Source organism: Notolabrus celidotus, chromosome 9 (assembly GCF_009762535.1).
Source record: "Notolabrus celidotus isolate fNotCel1 chromosome 9, fNotCel1.pri, whole genome shotgun sequence".
NCBI classification, from domain to species: Eukaryota; Metazoa; Chordata; class Actinopteri; order Labriformes; family Labridae; genus Notolabrus; species Notolabrus celidotus.
This window is the reverse complement of record NC_048280.1, coordinates 12,109,270-12,133,460: the sequence shown is the minus strand read 5'-3', so window position 1 is coordinate 12,133,460 and position 24,191 is coordinate 12,109,270. Positions and strand designations below refer to the sequence as shown.

The 24,191-nt window shown below is 39.3% G+C and overlaps 2 protein-coding genes and 1 long non-coding RNA gene across 3 annotated transcripts in view; 1 reads left to right on the top strand and 2 right to left on the bottom strand.

Annotated features, from left to right (window-relative positions):
* Positions 1-3,855: 3,855 nt before the first annotated feature.
* Positions 3,856-12,933, bottom strand: LOC117818963 (creatine kinase U-type, mitochondrial-like). Its single transcript, XM_034692124.1, has 11 exons — positions 12,877-12,933; positions 10,971-11,046; positions 8,860-9,027; positions 7,809-8,007; positions 7,624-7,719; positions 6,553-6,774; positions 6,346-6,431; positions 5,839-5,962; positions 5,438-5,572; positions 5,207-5,332; positions 3,856-4,130 (listed from the first exon to the last, which is right to left on the bottom strand). Exons 1-11 carry the CDS (start codon positions 12,899-12,901, stop codon positions 4,014-4,016), a joined length of 1,374 nt encoding a protein of 457 aa, XP_034548015.1. The 5' UTR covers positions 12,902-12,933; the 3' UTR covers positions 3,856-4,013.
* Positions 8,874-12,195, top strand: LOC117818964. The gene is made up of 3 exons (XR_004632416.1): positions 8,874-9,018; positions 9,217-9,360; positions 12,070-12,195. It is a non-coding gene; the product is annotated as an uncharacterized LOC117818964 (long non-coding RNA).
* Positions 12,934-14,133: 1,200 nt separating the features above from the next.
* The window catches only part of rasgrf2b (Ras protein-specific guanine nucleotide-releasing factor 2b), a 46,721-nt gene continuing 36,663 nt past the window's right edge, over positions 14,134-24,191 (bottom strand). Inside the window, exons 18-29 of the mRNA XM_034692094.1 lie at positions 23,057-23,182; positions 22,122-22,211; positions 21,213-21,319; positions 20,019-20,131; positions 19,645-19,705; positions 19,042-19,145; positions 18,515-18,599; positions 18,201-18,398; positions 17,644-17,723; positions 17,422-17,539; positions 17,250-17,318; positions 14,134-16,306 (exon numbers count right to left, since the gene is read on the bottom strand). Coding sequence (XP_034547985.1) covers positions 16,214-16,306; positions 17,250-17,318; positions 17,422-17,539; positions 17,644-17,723; positions 18,201-18,398; positions 18,515-18,599; positions 19,042-19,145; positions 19,645-19,705; positions 20,019-20,131; positions 21,213-21,319; positions 22,122-22,211; positions 23,057-23,182 — 1,244 coding nt within the window. The 3' untranslated portion in view covers positions 14,134-16,213. The remainder of the gene's footprint in view (positions 16,307-17,249; positions 17,319-17,421; positions 17,540-17,643; positions 17,724-18,200; positions 18,399-18,514; positions 18,600-19,041; positions 19,146-19,644; positions 19,706-20,018; positions 20,132-21,212; positions 21,320-22,121; positions 22,212-23,056; positions 23,183-24,191) is intronic.

Genomic DNA, 24,191 nt, shown 5'->3' with positions numbered 1-24,191 from the left:
TGCTTATTTCTGTGTTTTATAGTGTCCAAGTGGCTTAGTACCAAAAACAAATAATATTTTAGTAGTTATATCTGGAGAGTGTCCACAGCCATTTGTTAATGTTGATCATATGAAGCTTTTGTTAATGGCTTTCTACAGTCTGACCATTCAATTCACTATAATGATTTTTCATAGGACTTTCAGAGTTGATAAACATTTGCTTGACTAGAGGTGAAACCAAATACTTGTTATTGTCTTCAAGCTTGTTCAAAGCATCCAAAAAATATTCAGCCATCCGGGGCGAAGCTGAAACACCACACCAGGAAATGGCAATGTGTAACTATAACCAATTTTAATGCAGCCAAAAAGTTCTGCACTGACCTTTCGCTGATCTTGTAGGCTTCACAAAGTGCTCTATATTCACCGATGATACATTCCTTGTTGTGAACCATCCCAGAAAAACACTCGTTTTTGTGTGAAATCTGATCTGGATGTTCCCTTTCACTCCTTAGAAAATCTCCTTTTAGCTTCTATCAAACAAATCACAGCCTCATTCAGAAAATAATTGCAGCATGATTTCTTTCGTACACACACTCATATACACACATAGTTTGTGAGCTCTTTACAGTAGATCTCTAATAGCATCAATAGATTTACGTCATTAATCTGCTGCCAGAAAAAAAGAAATACTGAGCGACTCAGAATCGTCCTCTGAGCAGCAGGATTTACGAGGACCATTCACCCAAATCATTACAACACTAATTTCTCATGGCAGGGTGTCTTTATTTATAAGGTTTAATCCCTACTTCCTTTCACCTAAGCATATACACTTAGATGAAACTGTATATGTTTAAGAATTAACCAGCCACTACTGTTTGGCCTGTCTGGTGTCTGTACGTAATGAGCTTGGCCCTTTACCCCTGGATTAAGGCCTTGTGTACGTGGCAGGTGAACGTCGGGTAAACCACCAGCTGCTGAGGACTAATGCATCTCTTTAGGATAATTTTTTTTTCTGTCCTTATTCCTGTAGGCGTTTTGGTTCTATTTTAATTAATATTTTTTCTCACAGTCACATTGGTTTAAGTCTTCTTTCTTAGTCATCGTAAATGATTGAGCTCTTTTTCATAGTGTTGGAAGGTCTTGACATTCTTGTCCAATATAGCTTCATCTTATTAAGCCTGGCAGTGTGCCATGGCCTGAAAACAACACCTCTGTCTGAGGAGGAGAGGGGACCAGCAGAGTTGTGTGAGGTCAGGTCTGACTTTGAGTTGTGCTCTCCTTCTGTTTGATAGAGATGTAGCTCTATGAAGTTGTCTTTGGTTTGACATACTTTTGAGTTTTGTGTTGATAATGAGAGAAGGAAGATGTTATCAAGCCTTCTACCGAAGAAAAAATAAACAAAATAAGAATAGAAACAAAAAAATTCCAGTCATTTGACCTTGAGCTGTTCAAAATGTCTTTAAAATGGAACTGCTGTCAAGTCATACACACTTTGAACCAGAAAAGACACCCTAGCTGGACTCAAATGTTCCTCTGAGCTGCCGTAGACGTCCTCCTGCTGTGGACGATCTGGACTCCAGCTGATACGGACGTGCTGGACTCCAGCGGCAACAGCTTCTACGACTCGTCTCATCACTATCACCTCTCTCTCTTACTCCCCTCTATCTGTCTTTCCAGACCCAACTCAGTCGAGGCATGATGGCTGTCTAACATGAGTCTGGTTCTGCCTGAGGTTTCTGCCTGTTAAAAGGAAGTTTTTCCTCACCACTGTAACTAGCTAAATACTGCGATGTGCAATGCTCATGATGGATTAAGGTGGGGTCAGACTGAGTCTTACCCTGTCTTGGTGTTGGGTCTCTGTTCATAATTTGACATAGAGTGGTCTAGACCTCCTATGTTTGTAAAAGCGTCTTGAGATAACGTTTGTTGTGATTTGGCGCTATACAAATAAAGATTGATTGATTGATTGATTGATTGATAAAGGGTAGAGGAACTGTGTTTTGATATCAGCAATATAACATATTCCACAAGGTTATCAAACATATTCTCTAGACAAGCTTAGTGAGGATGAATGTATAGTGAGTAGGTTGGTGGTGCAATAAGGTAAGCAAGACCCTGACTTGAAGCTCACTATACATAGTCCCGCTTATGACCCGTCTACCATTGAAATACATCAACAAGCTGACACAAAATATTGATTCAGAGATGGTTTTATTGATTTATATTATTTATTTATACAGCCAGAAATGCAGTCCCTTGGATTCCATGGTCTATAACTGGATAAAAGGCTTGGACATTCTGGGGAGTAAAGGGTAATTTTGTTTTTAAAGCTCTTAATGGCCTAGCCCCCCAGTACCTGACCGAGCTTCTCCAATACCATGTCCCTGCCAGGACATTGTGGTCATCTGGTCAATTGCTACTGGTCACTCCCAAAACCAGGCTTAAAACCAAAGGTGATCGAGCCTTTGTGGCAGCTGCCCCTCGGCTCTGGAACAACCTGCCCCTACAGATCCGCTCTACAGGATCAATCGAGATTTTTAAATTGTCTCTTAAGACACACCTCTTTTCCCTGGCTTTTAATCAGCATTGAGTGGACATCTGGCATAATCTTAATTAGATTTTAATTTATTTTATTCTATCTTATTTTATTATCCATTTGCACTGTTTACGTATTCTAGTATTGTATTGTATGCTATGTTTGTCATTTGTGCTGTTTTTGTCCTGTACAGCACTTTGGTCAACTCCTGTTGTTTTAAACGTGCTCTATAAATAAAGTTTGAGTTGAGTTGAGTTGAGTTAATTGATGCTGCTCTGGCAGCTTGTTAAATGTGAACAGGGTGCACATGTTTCAGGAGAGAGTAACAGAGCACAAGTTCTAAGTGCTCCAAGGTATATTTGATAGTTGATATCTCTTCCATCTGTTCCTTCCTCCATCAATGTTATCACAGTCGTTGATGAAACATAAGTCTTGTTATTTGATGTATAGGTTGATTGTGTGTGTTTATCCCTGCTTTCATATATTTATGCATGTCAGTGCATTTACATTTCACTTTAGTACCAGTGCAATGTTGTTCATTGTGTGTTTTTCCAGACTAAAATATAAAAGATACTGCTTGCCTTACCTTAGCTAAAGCAAATCACTGTCTCCTAATCTTTCGTATCTTTATCCTGACCCATACACCATCCTGTTTACTGCCAAACTACAAAGAACTTGCCCTGCCTACCTTATTACTACCTCTTCAACATTAAAGCTTCCATAACAATGGATTCTTATCAACCGCCTTTCGTGATGAATCCAAGCTCTGCACCTGACACCTGACATTACTACTCATGGTGTACGTTAGTTTGAGGCGATCAAGTTGCTCTCACCAACTCTGCTGCTGTTGCCTGGATTGCAGGCAGGAAGTTGCTCTACTTTTGTCTTATCAGAGATAGTTGGAGCCATCTGTGCCCGCTATTTTCCTTACTCTCAAGACCAGCCTGAGACAGAAGCTAAAGTTTTTGCCACAGTGTCAACAGGCAGACGTGAAAAGTGCAGGATTATTTTCCACGGGTTGATTTAATATGATGTGTGCAATAGGGTTGTCCCTCGCATTTTTTTTGTCTGTTCAATAAATCACCAATGTTGTGGGGTTTTGACCAATCAGAATCAAGTATTTAACACAGCCGGGCAATAATCTAAAATAACCGCCATCTCTGGATATTAATAAGTAGTAAACAGTGTATTTTTTTTTTTGCTACAATGAAGAGTATATGAAAGCATATACTAATGTAAAGTAAGTAAAACCTGTACCAACATAAAGTGACGTGACTTTATTACTCAGTCACTTCCCATTACACTGCCATACATTTTAAAACACCAGACTATAGTCAAACTCAATTCATCAAGAGACTTTATTGTGTTTACAATTGCTGTACATTTAATATATATTGCATCTCAGTACAGTGCTATATATGCTGTGAAAATCATCAAAGACAGTCTATCAGCAGTTGGAGTAGATGCTTTATTTCAGGATTCCCAGCAGATTTGAAGTTTACTTCTTAAACTGAGAGATTGGGGAGGGGATCTTGATGTCCTGCCCTCTCTCCAGTCTCTTCTCACATTCAACGAGGTAGTTCACTCCATCGATCACCAGCTGTACCAGCTCCACCTGTGGATAATGGGTGAAAGGCATTAAGAAGTGTCGTAAATCACATCATCAATTTTAAAATATTTGATACTCTTGCATTTATATTTACTCAAACAATCAACTTTGGTCCCAATAAACCAACACGATCTTTTTCTGTGGCCCAAGTATGCAGGGTTGAATTTAATTTTATAAAATAACGCCAATTTGTGTAATTCCTCTCTCAGCTTTAAGGAGTGCAAATGAATGACATCAGTTGGTTTAGCACAAGTAAAGTCAGAATATTTATAATCTAGCTTTGTTCTTTACCAGCGGAAACTTCTAGCATAACCACATGTTGAAAAAATGACAAAATACCACCAAATTTTATAAGGTGAATATGGAAAGTATTTCTGTCATAGAAAGCTATGAGGAAAAGCAGAAAGTAACTTGATCACACTTGTGTTGTGTTTTCTATATTTTCAAGTGTTTTAATCATTGCTTTGCAAAATTTAATTCAAACTCTGTGATACTGTATTCTAAAGGGTTTTTGAGGAGTACCCATGCTTTCAATGACATCAGTATGATATCAATAGCTACATCCTAATACTTCTAAACTAGAATCCTTTTCATGGTATGGTAGAAATTTCTAAAAAGGAACCTTTGCATGTCTGTCTTTAATTTTGAATCCTCCTCTGTGTGTTGTATACTTAATACACTACTACACTTTAGACGCTGCTTACAGCAACATTGGCGAGGTAAACACAAACACTGTTCCTCCCTGTGTTAAGCCCTTCAGACAGGACTGTCTCTGCCTGGCTCTTTTTGGCAGACTCACACCACAACAACAACAACCCTGGCCTTAACCAACTTTCACCTTTAACAGCCTTTCATTAGTGGGACCTGTTGGAGGTCATCACAGCCTGTGAGGAAGTGCAGCGTGAAAGGCTCAGTTCAGCAGAGAGCGGTCTTTTAGCCTTAACTGGCAATTCCCACCCTGCCTGGATTACAGATTAAAGAGCAGCAGGGGGTGCCGGTTTCCCAGACCACACCTGTTGCTCTGCTCTGTCTTTCTTTGCTCATTTCTACATCTACTGCAGCCCTCCCCTTCAGGCGTTTACCTCTGACTTGCCCAGACGGTCCAGGTTGGAGATGTCAAAGGTGTCTCCAGTAGCAGCCGAATCAACGCCTCCTGTGCCCCTTCTCTGAAGCCTCAGATTATCCAGGATCTTCTTGAAGCGAGGGTCCTTTAACACACAAAAAAACATCATTTTCAGACATGAGAACTGTAATTCAGGATGGGAAAGTGTCCTTGTGCTTGAGGTGAACTGGCAGTGTGTTTCCTGCATTACCTTGCTTAGGAGGGGCAGACGAATATGCACCCCAGCCCTCAGCCCGGTGCCCAGATTAGAGGGGCAGGTGAGGACATAGCCCAGACGCTCATTCCACATGAACTCCCAACCTCTCTCCTGGATAAGATACTCAACCTAAAAGTAGAAGAAAAAACTATTTATACCTTTTCTTTTTTAAGCACACATATTAAACTGACTCTGGCAATAAAATTACTTTAGCCAAAGCTAAATTGTTAGCATTCAAATGTATGAAATTTGACTGTAAATATTAATTTTATAACCTAGTTTTAATTCTGTCTTATATGCAATTATTTGTAAATTCTTCAAACAGACTATTTCAACACATGATTCATTTAAAAATGAAACCTCAGTGGTGTTAGAAGACTCAGAGACATGCTCACTTGTTTCAGACCTCTGCAGAACCTTTCAAACACTCTCTTCATGTTCCCTCCTCTCTCCATGGATATGATCCTGGTGTGATCCTCCTCATTGACCCAGATTAAGAAGTTCTTCTCATTGTTGTGCCTGACACAATTAGCAAGGCAGAATCACACTACAACTCCACATTCCACAGATTAAATGCTTTCAGTTCACGGTTTGACAAGGGCTATAAAGATACAGGTAGGTCGGTTGAGGTTGGAGCAACTATTGAACTGGAACTAGTTGTTCTGGAGGGAGAAGGAAATAAGAGAATTTTATCAGTTGCGGAACAGCTGTCCAAAATGCATGAAAGGAGAAGAAGATGTCTAAAAAGGAGATAAAGCATCCACCAGTTTCAGGAGCTACAAAATGAAGAGTGTACCATTTTCTGGTACACTTTCTCAGGTCTATTTACCAAGCACTCCACAAAAACTACCAAGTTACTACAGCTACTACAAGATCTCCGATCTACTCTCTCTTCGTCTTACCAAATCCCACGAGCATCAGGCCAATCTCTGGCCATCCCAGCTGCTGTTAGCAGAGGTGACACAGGTTTATCAAACAGGAAGTGCTCCTGGTTGACCAGTGAGGGGACAGTGGAACCAAGGAGGGCATTAGAAGACAAAGGTAATCAAAAAGAAATAAAAAGAAGAGATACTGACCTTGTTTTGGGGAATGTGTGATTGTGTACTTACATCAATAAGCTGCTGCTGCTCTCTATCAGTCATCTCTCCCAGGCTGTAGTAGCGACCAGACAGGTCTCCCTTCAGGCCACCCAGAGCTGTCACAACCACACGCTCCACCTCACGACGCTCAGAGCGCGAGCATGCAGGGGGGAGACTCAGTCCACGGATGCTGCGACCAGTACGGACACGGGATGACAGCACGTAGCGCTCATCAAACATGCCTGAGGTGACCTGAGGAGGAAAATAAGGTTTTCATTCACAACATATTGAAACAAAGTACATTTCCTCTGACGTCTCTCTGCCAACGAGGTGTTACAGGTACCTGTAACCATTTCAACAACTATAAAGCTGCTGTCAGACACCAGGTAATGTTAGCATACAGCCACTTCCCAGCAAGAATTAGAGTGTCTATGGATCCCAAGAAGTTCCAAAAAGTAAACTTTTTCAATTTGCGTGAACATGTTAATGATCTTGTGGGAACAAAATGTGATCTTGTGCGCAAAAGTTATTCTCTTGTATGCCCAAGATAACTTGTTCCCCAGAGATGGTTATATTGTGCACACAAAACAACTATTTGTTTAGTTTTATATTTAGTTTTAGTTTATTCACACACATCATCACAAATATACATCTATATATATTCAGTAAACATTTTCACAATGGTTGGATGTGTGGAAAGGGGTGATCCCAAGGAAGCTATTTAAAGTTATCAGGTGTGCAAATATATAATTATTGCATGGGAACAAGTGGTCTTGTGCAGACACTGTAATTGTCTCATGTGAACATGATAATTACCTGTATACATAATACAAGTTACTATCTGTATGTTTAATACTGGTACAAGTTACAATAGGATAGTCATTATTTCCTGAGCTCACAGTAATGTTTGGGATGAATTTTCAGTAATGTTAGTGGGCTAGTAGTTGGCTGTCGTCCAATGTTATCTTAAGGGTTATCAATATATTTTTTTATACTTTGAAATATGTCCTGACGTAAGCATGTCATCTGGGGAGAATGATTTCCATGTAAATATGATTAATGTAGAGCAGATACAGGTTTGATGGATTGAAGTGTTTGTACCTTGGAAGCATCCAGGTCAGTAGGGTGCTTCATTGTGCGTGGGTCATAGCCATTGTGTCTATCCTTAATCACAGGATCAAAGAGCTCAGCAAACACCTGAGGAAAATCCAGGACAAGTCAAACACTCAGTTTTTTTAATTAAAGGTTACAGTAGAACACAACTCACAGCAAACAATGGCTCCAACCTCATAGGTCTCTTCATCCCCAGCCACCATGCCCACAGTCTTGATGAAGGGATGACCTGGGTTGTCCACTCCGGTCTGGATGCATTGGTCCAGAGTCCAGTTGTTGGGGGTTGTCCTGTCCCTCAGTTGTGCATAAATCTTTGGGGTCAAAGCTGCTGCCATGCAGTTGTTGTGCTTCCTCAGGTCAGGGAAGTCAGCGCTGTAGAAAGCAGGGACAACTTTGGACAAACAAGTTTTGCTAGTAGTTCAATTGTTCCTATGGTCTAGTCAGACAAAGTATTTTGTGTATAAATCAATTTGTTATCTTGATAATTGACTGAGTTATTATTCAATCCATTTAAGGATAACATTTCTGTTAGGTAGACAAAGTTACTGTTAGTTAGCTTACAAACTTGCATCCAAATTAGCTTGCTAGTTAATCAGTATCATCGTGTTATAGAACAGTATTGGCAGCTAATGTTTTAATGCTAACTTGTATAACAGTTGCTGTTGGGTTATTGTTTCTTATTTAGAAATTTTGAGCCTAATATGTCTCTGTGAATGTCTCACTATTCAGTACTTTTCCAGTCACTCATTAACCAAGATGCACATTATTATGTTTTTCTCATATTCCCCATGTTTATTAATGAAGTGCAACCAGGGACACCAGCAGTGGCACATGAAACAGCATGCCCCCCCTTCTGAGTGCGACTTCAGATGACAGAAATATGGTGAGTGATCTTCAATGATAAATGCATTAAAATCTTTAAAATGTCTCTCTTTTTTTTTTAGATGTGCAAACGTTCCACAGTGTAATTAAAGAAATTATGCAGTGACAGATGCAATCCTCTTTCCGGTGACAGAAACAGTTGTGGGAATTCCGAAGTGAAAAAACGCATTTATCTGATTTTTTTTTCTCTTTTTGTATTGGTGTTCAACATTATCATATCTCATCCTGTCAATATTTATCTGGTTGAACAAACAGCAGGTTTGACAACCTAAATCTGCTGGATCCATATGTGAAGCGACTCTAAATGTAGTTATTGGAACACATACACACTCACACATGTACCTGGGTGGATAGAGCACTTTCTTCTCATGTGCAGCAGCGCTTTCATTGAGGAGGTATCCAGATGTCAGAGTACCTGCTCCAATGCTGGCCAAAATCACTGCCGTGTTACGGCCAGACATCATACGAGTGAAAGAATTTGCCGCCATGGTAAGGTGTAAGGTGGGTTCCCTGATGAAAAGTCAGAGAGCAAGGTTTAAAAAAGGAAAAGAAAATGACAATTCCCAGGGTGTTATTTATGTTCACTAGTCAGATTGTTGCTTGCAGTCAGCTTCCATTCCAAATTAATTTGTTTACTGTGCTATGAAGGGGCTATGAAAGTTCTTTTTTTTACGTATGTCTATTTTCACTGATTTCAAGGACACTGATCTGATCCAAGCAACCCTGAACCTTACAGCCGTATCCTGTCTGATTGTTGGAGACAGCATTCAGATTATTGGAGATCAGATTATTAAACCAGACTGCCTACTGGCACAGAGGAAAGCTGAAGGAAATCTTTAACCTGTAAGTATCTCTGCACAAGCTGTCTTGTTGTACTACTTCATTACTTAACCTTTTATTGCTCCTGGCTGTCTACCCAGCTAGCCCTCCTCCAGCCAAAACTCTCCCTGTATGCTCATGCTCATGAGAGGGGTCTTCTGCAACGGGCTACAGTCTAGAGAGCTAGTTGCATAGAGAAAAGCAGTTTGATACAGACAACAATAACAACAGTGGATTGACTCTTATAATGCATCATTATTTAATTGCAAGATATGCTTATACACATCTTCACAGGTTCCTACTCTAACAAAACAGCAGACTGCCAAAGTAACAGATACTCCTGCACTCTGTGATGAGATTAGTTAAGAGACAGACAGAAGCTTTGTGTTTGGTCAAACTAAAAGAGCCACAGCTCAGGTGATCAGACAATTTGTGCTTTCAGAGATAGGGCATCACAGCTTATATCACCTGCTAGTATAATAAAGTCCATCAGATATCAGAAGTTACAATCACATTAGAGAGCAGGGCAGTTATTTCAGCATAAGACATAGTAAATGAACAAATAAAGAAGTGTGAAATGTAATTTAAATTGATATTGCAGCATTCCTATGAGATGCTTCTGGATTTTGCAAATAACCCATAAAACCCACGCCAGCTGCTTTTCCATCTTGAATATGTGCGTCATTCACACACACATGCACACACTGGGTATTGATAGTGACAGTTAACAAGGTTAAGCAGTATGAGGAGTTTAGAGTTGGCATCAACAGATATATGATCAGCTGAGCTTACACAACACACACTGGAAGCAAACAGAGAGAGAGAGCCAGGGCAGATGGTCAGGAGGAGTCAGATGGATACTGGACATGATGATAAAAGAGGAACACTTTGAAAAAGAAGGAGAAAACCAGAGATATACTGGAAACAAATATCAGACACTCAGAAAACAGAGGGAGCAAAGGGAAGGAATGGAAGTAAATGAAGTGTGGAGGAGTGTGGGCAGTGAAGGATGTGTTCAGTGGCAACAGGAGGGTTGGAAAAAAGAGTGGAAAAAAGGTAGGATTACATGGATTCTCATAAGGGATTAGAAGATTAATTTAAGAGGGAAAGTAAGGAGGAGAGGTGGCTTCACCTTTTGAACTGACCTGCACTAATTAAAGAAACACTGCGCCATATGTTTGTTAGAATGAATGGGTCTTATTTGAGATTTTCAAAGGATGTCACATGCCAGATGTTTAAGTCAGTGTGAGGTGTAGGAAGACAATTCTGCAGCTTGAGGAAGGGTTAAATTAAGGGGATGTGTTCACAGGTAGCTGATCACTTTGATATCAAGCAGATTAAGAAGTCCTAATGCAAGAGGCTGCTGTGTAGGCTGTACTGTGTGTGCTTTGAATCTTCACCCACGAAGCACATAGAAGAACAGAAGGCTTTGTCGACAGTACAACTAAATAGATTCCTTACAAAGTTCCAGAATATTCCTCTGTTTTAAGAGGAGGGCGAGTCCCTGTTTGACACCCAAGTATGTAAGTATAAAGTAAGTACTACTAAAACAGTTAAGATACTGCTCTAAGGGAAGCATGCCAGCACCAGGAAGAGAGGAGCTGAGAGCTCAGAGCTGAGAGTCCTTCACTCACCTGAAGTTTGTCTGAAGAGAGGAGGAGGCAAAGGGCCTGTGAGTTCCTGAAGCTTCGTCCAGAGAGTGAGAGCAGACTGAGGAGAGGAGATTTGATCAGAGAGAGAGAGAGAGAGAGAGAGAGAGAGAGAGAGAGAGAGAGAGAGAGAGAGAGAGAGAGAGAGAGAGAGAGAGAGAGAGGCACAGGATTACCTTCAACAGACAGAAAATCCTCTTTCTACTGTCAGTCAGCATGTCTGCCTGTCTCTTCACACATGCACTCTAGTTCCTGCATGCACACACATAGACACTGACACATATACCAGATTTCTTTCATTGAACTTGTGTGTTTGTCTTTACAATACAAATGACTCTCGCACAAGATCTAGATATTTTCTTATATTATAATCACAGTACCAGCTTATGCACTAATCGAGAGGTCATAAAAATACATAGCTGCTGTGGTGCTTGGCGACACTTGTGTCGAGGGTTCAATCTCAATGTTCTGTTTGTTATCCAGAAACCTGGCACCATATTTAACAAGTCAAAAGTTTCTTTGTGATACCAAAGATTACTTGAATATAATATATGCATTATTGCACCCGTAAAATATTAGTTTTTCGTATTTTAACACAACACTTCTTACCTTAATGAAAAACCAGTTCCAAAAAAACTCAAGGGTGAAGCTGCTGCAAAAGTTATCAATGTGAATTTAGTTATAGACTTTCTATGTGCTGGACAATTTTTATATATTTTTTCTTAATATGAAAACACTTAAGAACATGCATAACTCTGTTTAACTCTTCTTGAGCCATATGTAACACAAAGTATGAATTTTGCATGTCACACATGCTGACATGCATGTTATTAAGCAGGATCATGCAGAGGACTTTAGAGGGGCCCAAAATCACTGAAGGGTATTTTTTTCAAATGATTCAATAAATAAATGCCTTGAAGGATTACTTTTGCGAACGTCTTTAAGGAACACGGACCAGTGTTTTAAAATAACTTGTGACTCAAAATGATTTAAACAGTGATATGTGACAGTTGGTAAATTATACATGCTAAGAATTTACAGGAGCCAATTCTGGAGTTAAGAATGTGTATAATTTGTCCACTAGGTGTCATCTTTGTACTGTGGGTCACTGTCAATAGACTGAAGGTAGAAACTCTCTCCAAGAAGGCACACGAGGAGCCATACCGTAAGGATAAGGAGTGAATTTAGTCTTGGAACATAGTGCCTCAAGAATCTGCAATCACTCTTGGTATATCCACCAGACTGTTAAACAATAAACAATAAACAAATTGTCTGTCTCCCTGTGACACCTAACTTGTAGAAACTCAGCTAAATACTACATATTTAAAAATGTGTTACTTCTTACATTTTTCCATTCATTTACCAGCTTCTTACTTCCTTCCCTCCTTTCCATATTCAAATAAAAACTTAATTTACATCCCAGCACAGGCACAACAACACACACTTTGAACTACCTTCAGTCTTGAGTGTGTTTTAAACATATATTTTAAATGTTTCTTCAAAATATCACAATAGCAGTTATTCCAGGATTATATTAATTTAATTATAAAAAATCAGTGATGTACTCCAGGGTAAGGAAAAAGTCACTAAAGCCACGAGCTGCAGTCTCTGACTTGATAAGACTAAGATCTCACACCAACTGTGTTGTGAAACTTGAGTAAGCTCTCATCCATCTGCCCCCCTCTGAAACAGTGAAGTTGGCCGATCTGCTCGAGGATTCCTACTGAGACAAATGCTAGCAACGTACCACTACCAGCCTCCAGTTTGTAAGCACTAGAAACTGTCAGCAGACCTCACACTTACAGCCTGGCACATCTCATCCACAACATTTGGAAACTACAACACTCACTTTGTAGAACACTTGTTAAAATGTCTGGGATTCACACTGTACCATTTTTCTCCATCACTCCCTCCATCTTTGGCTCTGTCTCTCCATGTTACTCTGCCTTTTCCCTACTTGCAAGATTAACTGATAAATAGAAATGAGAGTGTTGCACTCTTCACACATTCTGTCCATCTTTTCATTTTAAAACCTAAAATAGTTGACTAAAATAAGGAGCAAATAAGAGTATATGGAAGATGATAGCTGTACCTAAGTGCCTAGAGAGGTGCCGCCAAATGTGACCACAGGGTGGTAGGATTTCCTCACTAAAACTTTCGGGAGTCAGGACACCGAGGCATTTTTCAAACCTTATGTGAAGTCCTTGTAAGGTATTGGATATTAGGGGGATTGTTTTATCCTTCTCTTCACACACATATACACATGGATAGGGCCATCGTACACATCTATGAAGTGCTGGCTGCACTGGTTCTCTTTTCGGGACAAGTGATAGCAGAGTGAAATTTTAATTCAAATAACTTACTTTTAAGGTGAGATAACTGCCTTTGGTACATGTAAATGACATATTTTGACAGTGTTTCCTTGTTTTAAAAATGCCTTTCTTTTTTGTCACGTTTTCAATTTTTGCCTGTACTACAAGTGTGACTATGTGGAACATTTCCAAAGACTGAAAATGGTTCTGATAAAAGCTTAGCTTTATTGTAAGAAACAACTGTCTGTGATTATCCAGTCCGACTTTGTTGTCATCCTGAGTTTGATCTCCAGAGATACATGTGATAAAGCAAATGCTGGTCCTTTTGGAGAAGCCTTGATTTTCTCTTTCTTTTGGTTCTTGGTAAAATTAAAAAAAACAACCCAATAAAGTATTTTTTGTACAGCAATCCATTTCATAAAGTTAAAGTTATGATACCCCTATCTTGGATATTGTTCCTTCTACTAAAATGAAAGTTTAAGAACTGAGACCTCACTGCAAGATAAATCCCTTTAAGAGGATTTCTTGGTGAAATTTAAGTCAACCATTAATACTAATTTGATGTATTTCAGTTTCATGTTTGTGACCTTTTTTTGCTCAATAAGTGAAATATGCAACGGTAATTCTCTTTGTTGATACCTGGAGATTTGCAGAGCTTGGCCTCATATTGTAGCTGATTTGTGTTGAATAACCGAAGAATATTGAGGACCCAACAGCAGGTTGAAAATTAATCTAGGGGTTAATTTTTAAGAGAAGGTGTTGCCAGAGGAAACAGCAAGAGAAGCAGCTTCATGTCACTGAGGTTACTGCTCAGGACAAAGAAATGCACAAACACATAAGGCATGTTGAATTTATTTCCCCTGCACCTACAAGTGAAAAATGCAAACAAATACACAAAAATAATATTACAGTTCAAACATAGCATCCTGTATTCCCAAACCTGTATGTGAATCAGACACTCAGAATTACAGATGCAGTGCAAAGGACAAGTTTCTACAGCAAAGCCTGAAAACGTTTCCTCTGATCAATATGGAACAAGGTCATTGTTTTATGTTTTCACTGAGGCCTGCTTCACTTCCAACACTGCTACTGCATAACAACAGGCTGTTTTGCAGATGACATAGCCTAAAGATTATGCTTGATTGTTTGAGGTACACTAGAAGACAACGTGCCAGATCTGACGGACAAAATATTGTTTTTATGCCATTAAGCAGAGACAATATTTATATAGAGCAGCAGAGGGGGAACGTACAGGGAAGCATCCAGTCAGACATGCACAACATGCAGCTGTTGTGTGCATGCAGGACAATAAAGTTCATCATATCAGTAATACAGAAAACAAACTCAAATAATTCAAATGCTACATCTTTTGACCTTCAACAGACTTTTTTTTTTTTTTTTAAATAAAACAAAGAATAAAGCAGATGTCTTGCATACAAGAATCTGGGATGCAAAATTAGAAAGAGAGACAAAATAACAACTCAATATTCACAGCATAACAATTCAAAATATTTCTTCATCAATCATATGATATGTGTGGAGTCACTATATACAAAAATAACATAAATACAGTATCTGATGAAATAATAAATAGCAGAACGATCATACTGTCACTCAAGCAAAGCTACATCTCAGAGAGTGCAAAAAACTGTCCCAGCCTACATCCAAGAGTTACACACCGGGACCCAACTACACACGCCAGAACCGGACAAATTTAGAAAAAGCAAAATAATTCAAACTGCACACAAACGCAGCAGAAGCTTTGGGTCAGTAGAGGTTATAACAATGCTTCAACACTAGAGGGAGATATTTGCTGACAATAAGATGCTGCAAAGACTTTACTGTGTTTACACTAACATGCTACTATTTAGTCTACGTAAACTATTTTCTGAAAAAAAAGTAGGTGAATGAGTGACACTAGAGTCCGAATTGTATAGGAAATTTAAAGATTTTTAGAAGGATCATGTATAAAACTCACTTCATGTGGATTGGCGTTTGTGGGGAAGTCGACCTACACTAGTGGAAGGCACTGATAAAGTTTTTCATTTGTATCATTCATGCGGACATTAAAAATAAACAGTTTTTTATCTCACGGATGTCTTTAGGACAAAGACAAATATAGAATTTCTTGATTCGTCAATGGAAAAATAAGCCACTTTATCATAATATATCAAATTTGTGATTTTGTACGTCTCATATTTGTGTTTTTCTGCATTTTATTTGACGGCTTAGAGTCGCTTTATCATCCCCAGCCCAAAGAGAATGCATAGTGGCTTAGAGAGTCACCCTGGTTAGAGTGAGGCATGCTAAGCTGAGGGGAGGGGTTCAGGAGGGGGGGGGGGGGGGGGGGGGTTGAAGGCCATTTAGACAGTTACATCCAAAGCTGAAATCATGCAAGTTTTACCATCATGATAGAAAGCTTTTTTTAGGGCTCTCACTCCAGGACATGGCACGGACACGCACAGACAGCTGATCACAGACAACAGCACAGAGACACCAGCTCAGACATCTCTCTGTCACACTATCTGTATATGCTACATCTCTGTTATACCCACTGTGTTTCTTATATTCAGCCTTCCCTGCTCTCTCAGGCTGTCTGAGGTAGTGTGCGCCGAACTTTTCCACTGAGGAATGATGAGCACACACTGCGACACGCCGTTTCCTCCAAACCCTCATGCAATCCAATCAAAACCTTTCTTCTCAGAAACCTTAGAAAACCTGCCTTGTGCTCCCTCAGTCCCTCATAAAACTCTCAAGTTTCTTCAACCGTTATCGCTCAATTCAATCCCACTGATTTCTATTTCAGAGTCATTCTCAAAACTGACACATTTCCTCCTGATTGATGAGATTATATGGGCGTGTTGCCCTCGGGGGTCCAGGTATGGAAGGCTCCCGCTGGCCATACTCGGCTGTAGCTCAGGCAGGAAGCCTGGGCTCGATCTTTAGAGAAAGGTCATAGAGCGTGTCTTCATCCATGATCAGGGTCTTATCCAGGAGGTACTGGGTCACCTAGATGAAAAACATAAAAGAGGAAGGAGATAATTTAGTTTGTAGACCAACAACTTATGCATACACGTCATTTTCAAGAAATTGATTAGGTGTTGATTCCTTCTCAGCAGATGCACAAATAATGGATTAAATATTAAGTTTTAAAGATGAATAACAGAGAAATTAAGGATTAGCTGTAAAACATGGCTTCTGCAGGGCCATGATAAATTCATGGCCCTGCAGAAGCCATTTGCAGAATCCATTTTGCATTTGCAGATACACTTACAACGGTCTAATATATATTATAGGTATTTTCAGTAATCCTTTCATAACAGAAGCTGGAACAAACACCTCCAGAAAGCGTATGTGTCTTTAAACTGATTTGGAAATCAACTCAATTTCCCAAACTAGCTAACTTATTTCAATCTTTGATTATTCTACTTCTACAGCAAGAACTAAAAATACAGTGGTGGAAAAAGTTTTGAGACACCCCAAATATTGCATTGAGAATCACTCTTAGGTATTCAAGTGCAATTTCTTTTAGTACAGTCACAGCCAGGTTTATTTATTTTTTGTTCAGTTTTGAACACATTCTGTTATTTGTTGACTTTGATACTGACAATGTTGAGAACTGACATGTGAAACTGTCAGGAATTTAGCATTGTTAGCTTCTCTTTTTAAACAATAAACCAAAAAAATATCATTTGCATTTGTTTATGTCTGTCTAATGCTTGAAACACAAAAAATAAATTTCCACAAATATTTCATGACAATATTTGAGATTACGTTAAATTTTAAGGGTGTCTGAAAACGTTTTTCCACTGTATTTGTAGTTCTAACGTTTTGCCCCTCTGTTTACACTGTTTTTAAAAAAAATGCTGTATAAAATAATATAATAACTAATTATAGTGTTTTGATGTTTCACTTGTGGACTAAAAAGTCAAATGCATGTATATAGAAATACCTTGGCTTGGTGCTCTATTCTGTACGGAGTCTGCTGAAACTGTCGGATCTCTCTGATGATGTGGGAAATCTGAGGATAAGGTAGAATTTACTTAATAAAATGAAAGTACTGTAAACACGTACAGATGATTAACAGCCCATGTGTGCATTAATGAATAAGTGTATTTGCCTACCATCCTCATTTTGGAAAAGTTAACTAGTCCTTCCTCTGTAAAGTTGGGAGTTCCCTCCTCAATAAAGGCGAGGTCTGTTAAATACATTCCCAGGTATGGCACGCATGGAGGATTGCCGCTGCAAGAGGAAAGTGTAAAATGATAATGTGCACAGCAATACGGTTAAAACATTTGTATTATCTTGTTTGTGCTGTGCTTCACTATAGCAGTGGAACAACTCACTTTTTCAGAGTCTCCCTCAGATTTTTAAACCTCCCTTCAGAGGACACTGTCTTCTGCAGTTTGTCCATCAGGGCTTTCGTCTAGACAGGATCATAAAGATATGTTTTAAATCATTTTAAAACATTATAATCAAGCCCACGGAACAATAAGGCAGTTGCATTAACCTGAGATCCACTTACTCTTAATAAAAGAAGGTTGTATTAGAACGACATAATCAAATCTGTTTCGGTCCTGAAGAGAGAGCATGCTTTGGTTGAGAGACAGGCTGTCTGCTGATTGGATGATAATGGGTATAATTGATTTAGTCTGCATCAGAATTAAGCAAAGAGCAGATACTTAACAATACAGGCAAATGCCTCTCTGTATTGTGTACTCTCTAATGACATTGACTCGACCAGGAGGAGGAACATCACTCGACAAGAAGCCTCTCTTCAGAGTTTAGATCAACTTTCTTGCTTTGCAGCAAATCTCTTACTGGCAAACTTGTGTTGTGCTTTATGGATTTTAAAAACAGAGATGTTTAGTTATCATTCCTTATAATCAACTCATTACTGAACCTGTTTGCTGACTTTAGCCCAGGTCTTCTTCAGACGGTAGATGGCACTGCGATTGAGTGCAGATGTGATCTCCAGAACTCCGTTGTAGTTGTTTAGACAGCGGCAGATGTCAGCTACAGCGACCCACTTCTCTATGGAGCTGGCCCTCGAGCCTACATCAGTGTGGGTCATAATCTGTGACGCCACCAGGTTACTCATCTGCAGAGGGGAAGGAAAATGAAATGTAGATTGTAGGAGAACACATGCTGAATATTTATAGACGGGTCAGAAAAGAAAAAGGAAGAAAAAAACTAAAAGGCACTGAATGGAGTTACATCGTTGAAGTGTTGGCTTGTCTTCATGATGTATGGTGTCCTTTCTGTCTTATCAACCTTCATCCAGCCCTGGCCCAGGAACTCTCTGAGATAGGAGGACAGAGAGATGTTAGATCACACACATGGGAATGTAGCACAATAATCTAACACAACTAAAAGTTAAATTAGCTAAATCTGCTGTCAGGAGAAAAATAACCAAATAAGGTGTGTCGCTGAAATCTAAATGCAGCTGGTACACAAAGTTTTTTTTAAAACTGATGTCAAGGAGAAATCTCACTTATGGCAGCAGATCAGCACACAGTGACGTCAATGTGCCAATCTAAATTCAATATAAGATTATATGAGGCTTTTCAACAGCTGGTGTTCTGGAGACAAAGCGCCATCACTTAGCTTTCTTCTCTTCTCTGTGGTGCTGCTGTGGGTAACAGTGTGCCTTAACTGGTCTCATAATGAGCAGTATCCATAAAGGTGATTCATATTGTTTGTGCTGATGCAGATCAGTGTGAGAGTATTATGAGAAGACTGACTCATAAGGAATGCTCCTGAAGACAATGTGATCCAGCAGGGTGATCTGCTCAGCCAGCTCCATGGCAGAGAGAGACTCGAAACACTCAGCCTTTGGACAGTCAGCCTGAAAATAAAAACATGCATGTTGTATATGGAAAAAGAAACAAAGATATAATGCATACCATAAAAACACAAGCATCAAAGGTTTTTTAATATCCAATAAAGAGACTGGCTATGAAGACAGAGAGGGCATATCTATCATTAACTTAACTTATGGGTTCTGATTATTTTCTTTTCCGGGAACTGAAGTTAACCAGGAGATCTAATAAGTATTTGTGAAAGATGCTTATTAATGTGTGAGTACTTCAGGGCCTTTCCTTTGTAAAACCAGGTTATCTCAAACAGAGATGTCCCAATTCAAATTCAAAGCTGGACCACACTGCTAGTCTGCAATAGCAGGAGGGTTATGAAATGCACCGAGGGGTGATATTTCTCTTCTCTACTGTTACCTAAACTGGTAACACAACAATAAGTATTTGGTTACAACATTTGTACAAAACATTGTACAATAAGTATTTATTCAAAAAGCTGATAAAGGATTTAATGTGCTGCAGTTTTCTCACCATCTGTAAGATGTCCTCTATCCTCAGCTGGGCATCATCCTGCTCATCCTGGGAAAGGGCACTGATGTAGGATAGAAGATAAAACAGAATGTGAAAGAATAAAATAATCCAATAAAAGATAGTAGAATAGAATAAGATACAGTATAATGGGATTACAAAGAATCAGAAGGAGAATAGAATATAATATAGAAAAAAACACAAGATAATGGAGTGTCATGGTACCAATAGAAATAAGGAAAGCAGAGGTAGAAAAGAGAACAGAACAGGATAGAATACAGAGGAACACAACATGAACTAGAATCAGGTAGTTGGTGAAGAAACCTTTAGGTAAATTATATTGAAGTGTATCACACAGGTATGGCGTGTTTCTGTACCTTAGTATGTTGGCAGTAGCTTTTCTCTCCTGTGGCAGGAGGTCCGGGTCTCTGAGAACCTCCTCCAGGAGACAGATCACCGACATCTTCAGATCCCCGTTCATCTCAAAGTCCTGAACACGGACAAAACACCAGTGAACTTTTACACTCTCAAAGGAGCCCAAATGACTATCGTTACATACACTACTGAAACCAATTATGTTCAATACTTCACAATTAAACATAAACCAAAGAAATAAGAGCTTCCCTGAATTATATCTCTTACTCTCAAAGTCTGAAACTCTAACCTGTCCTTACACTGACAGAGGTTTGGAGTCCTCTGTTTTCATTTAAAGGAGTGACAATATTTCCTTTATTCATGAGCAAAGTAGGATGACATTTACTTCCACCCTTTTTATTTGTATTTTGTTGACATGCTGGGTACCAGTTTTTCAGATTTTAACATAATTTAATCCATGCTTATATCGTATATGTATGATATTTTCAACTGTTTTTTTCTGTGTGAGGATGAGCCTCTACATAACGTTGAGCACATTTCCTTTGACTGAGAAAATGGTTGCTATATTTCCCCCTCATCCGGAAAGTATTTCCATCACCAAAGTATCAAAAAATCCAAAACTCTCTTATGTAATATTTTGCCTTGTACTTGATCTTCATAATTATCCATATTCCTCTACTGTCCCTTTTTCACTCTGACCTCACGTCAACTCTTGATCAAAGGTCGGTTTTAACAAGCTCTTACAAAGAGAGGCGTGAATAGATGTGTAGATAAACATCTATGTGTATTTGCCTGTGAGTTAATAAGCTGACTAAAGCTGTGATGACAGCGCAGCATTTTTCTTTATTGGAGAAAGAAATGTGTGAAACAGATCAATGCAGCTGGACCTCTGAGCAGGGAGACAAGCAATTACTGTGATAGCCAACTCATTAGAGGCCACGTTGGCTGTTTAGCACAAGAATAGGTAGGTGGACTGAAGCAGGTTCAGCTGGTGGTCCAATTGAAACAGTCGGTGTGTTTGTGTGTGTATAGTTGTTTACATGATCAACTAAGAGCAGTGGAGCAGAGACCGTTCAGACACCTGCTTTAATGAGACCACAGACTTGATCACCTCAGCAGAAAACAGACACACACACCCCTCCCCCGCCACACACACACACATAAACAAAAACAAGCAGTGGTGGGTGCAGACAGACCTGCGAATGTTTGGAGACCCAGTGGCGCAGCACGTTGAGAACTCTGTTAGTTGCAGCGCGGCGGATGATGAAATCTTTATCACAAGTTCTTTCAGAGTTAGTAAACACTGCAGGAAGATTAAAGGATAAAGAGGAAAGAGAGAAAGAAGACAGATGTTGCATGTGTGATAATATATAAAATTGACTTTGATGATCTGTGGCTTTATTGTGTCTACCCACATAAACAAGACTCACCATTAGTGGTTGAAAGCCAATTAACAGTCACAATGGAGAGATGCTGCATACAAATATTTTTTATAGAAATAAAATAAAAGAAGTACCTCCAACTAAAACAAAAGTATAATGTTAATACTAGTGACACATTTCTCCTTTAACGATTTTGTTGTATGATGGAGTCATGTGGGCATTTTCTATGAATCATCCAAACGGAGGTTAGGAAAACTCCTTTTCATCAACCACGTTTTAAAAAGACTCCTTCCTAAAAATAACTCCAATAAAACGGTTCGCAGCGTGGTGTCTACAGAATACCAGAGAGAGTAAGTAAGACACTGTCTCTTCAAAAGCATCCAACAGCAAAACGTTTCAATCATAATATTAAATGCTGTAGCTGAAAAAAAAATCACTTCTTTTGACTCAATTAGGGGCAGGAGAAGTACAAATGTCAAAGACTTGATACAGCTTAATAAAAACTAAAATATCTGATTGTTTTGAAACATCCAAGGATGAGCTACAAAATTCAGTGTTTAAATAGTAATCCAAATATTTTACAGGCCGTTCGTGTGCTGTTTAAGTGAATTCCTTATCTTCAGATGAGGTATCAAATGAAAAGATTACACTATTTATTTTTAGTTTATCATTTTCAGTGCTCTAATGATCAACTAAACTGTGTGTGTGTGTGTCTGTGTGTACCTGGTGGTGAACCGTGTCCTGCTGCTGCTGTGGCGATAGCAAAGGCCGAAGCAGGAGAGACTGAGCAGCGCGAGTTCTCACCTGACTGGCCTGTAGACACACAAATAAATAATTTTCTTCATCAATAGGACACGGCCGTAAGTGAATGACTTTATTTATTTATTATTTAACCTTTATTTAACTAGGTTGTCCCATTGAGATCAAAGTTCTCTTTTTCAAGGGAGACCTGGCCAAGACAGTGAATATAACTTTACCTTCAATTTATCAAGACGACATGAAACCTAATTACAATGGTCACAAATAAAAAAAGGACTAGTTATTAACACTTTTAAAAACTTAAATGAGCTCAAACTAGGCACTCATGCCTTACTTATTGCATCTTGTGACACTACCAAAAAGTAATGTTAGCTACCAAGAGGTTTTATATTGATGAAAGTTGTGTGGCAGTAGCTTATTAGTATCATAGTTATCACTGGGAGATACTGTACATACCAATTTCATACCTGTGGATATTCACCATCCTTTGCCTTTTCATTTGTTAATCAATTCATTAACATAGCTTTAACACATCACTTTAACTTTAGAACCATGTACAAGCTTCACTCTGAGAGAAATGTCAGAGGAAAATGGTCGTCACCTGAAAACAGTGACTGTAATCCAAGCAGCATATGTAGTTAGGCCCACATAAAGGAAATGATCCCAGTATACACAGAGCCATTTATGACTCTATCCTGCTGTATTAAAACTTTGCATTGTGCTTCTGTACTTAAGATGTCAGCCTCCAGGGTCAGAGAGGCCCGTCTGTGGGCACAGCACTGCCCACTGTGAGGGACTCCGGCTGTGGCATTATGGCATCGTTCTGAGTCATCATAACCACACTCACACACACACACACACACACACACACACACACACACACACACACACATACGTACCTCCAGGTTGTCTGTAGCGGAGGTGCCGGGGTGTAGAAGGGGAGCGACATGGAGACATGTCTCCTGGTTCACTGGTTTGAGGAGACTCTGGGATGATTTTCTCCAGTGACACAGACTCCAGCACAGCTAGACAGAAGGAGGACAAGAAAAACAGGTATATGACAGTGAAGGGGATGATAATGGTGATGGTGGTGGTGGTGGCTACAACAGTTGCTGCTCCAGAAGTTTGCTCCAGTTTACAGTCATGCTGAGATCCCAGACTTTAACCAGCAAATAACAAAAGTTGTATTTGTTGACTGCATATTTTGTTTGTGTCTGAGCAAGGAAAGATTCAAGTCAGTGGTCATTGACAGGAGCTTTTTCAAGCAGGAACACATGCATTTGTTTGATACTCAGGGGTGGCAAAAGTACACAAATTATTTTTCGAAGTGGAAAACATCTGGTAATAACTAATGAGAGGCGCTGATAAAACGTCCTTACCAAAATTGTACAAGCTCTAAAAGATACTTGCAGTATGAAAAAAAACCACCCTTCAGGCTGACATTTCTTCTAAAGCTTACTAGACATAAGCTCATAATTGGGGAAGTTTAAAAAAAATATATGTTGTTTAAAAAAATAAAATTCATCTAGAGAAATTTTAAAAGATGATTGGAGATGTTTTACCTGATGGCTCAATACCATGAAGGAAATTTGTCAATTAGGAAAAAAAATAACATGAACTGCAAAATAAACACACAGACAGGAAAGTATGCAAATGTTACATATGAAGAGATAGATGCCTGCACATATATTTCAGTCACATTGTATTGGTCAAAACAGGGCAGATTGAGTTGCCTCACTGAACTAGCTCACAGGCATCGCAGTATACATATATAGTGTCTGATTAAGAGCTGAAGGAGCAAAGAGACTGTACTGTATGTGGAGGAGGAGAGCATGGTTTTATGGTACAAGTGCTAATGGCTCTTTACTTCCTAGTGAGCGGTTAGCAGCTGTCACACATGCACACACTTCTGCACACACATACATGCAGGTTTCGTATGTGTGTGTGCACATGCTAATTAGGGTCTATCTGAAGCTTGTCTTCCTGTGCTGCCTCAGATGCCCTGATGCTCTCTCTCTTTAGTCTGAGAGGGGT

Excerpts from the sequence above, each read along its gene's own strand:
- LOC117818963 (XM_034692124.1), bottom strand. The coding sequence starts at position 12,901 with ATGGAGGGAGTGATGGAGAAAAATG. Across the intron at positions 7,720-7,808 it reads GGGATGAAGAGACCTATGAG|GTGTTTGCTGAGCTCTTTGA; the intron begins GTTGGAGCCATT and ends GATTTTCCTCAG. Across the intron at positions 4,131-5,206 it reads ACCGTCTGGGCAAGTCAGAG|GTGGAGCTGGTACAGCTGGT; the intron begins GTAAACGCCTGA and ends CATTATCCACAG.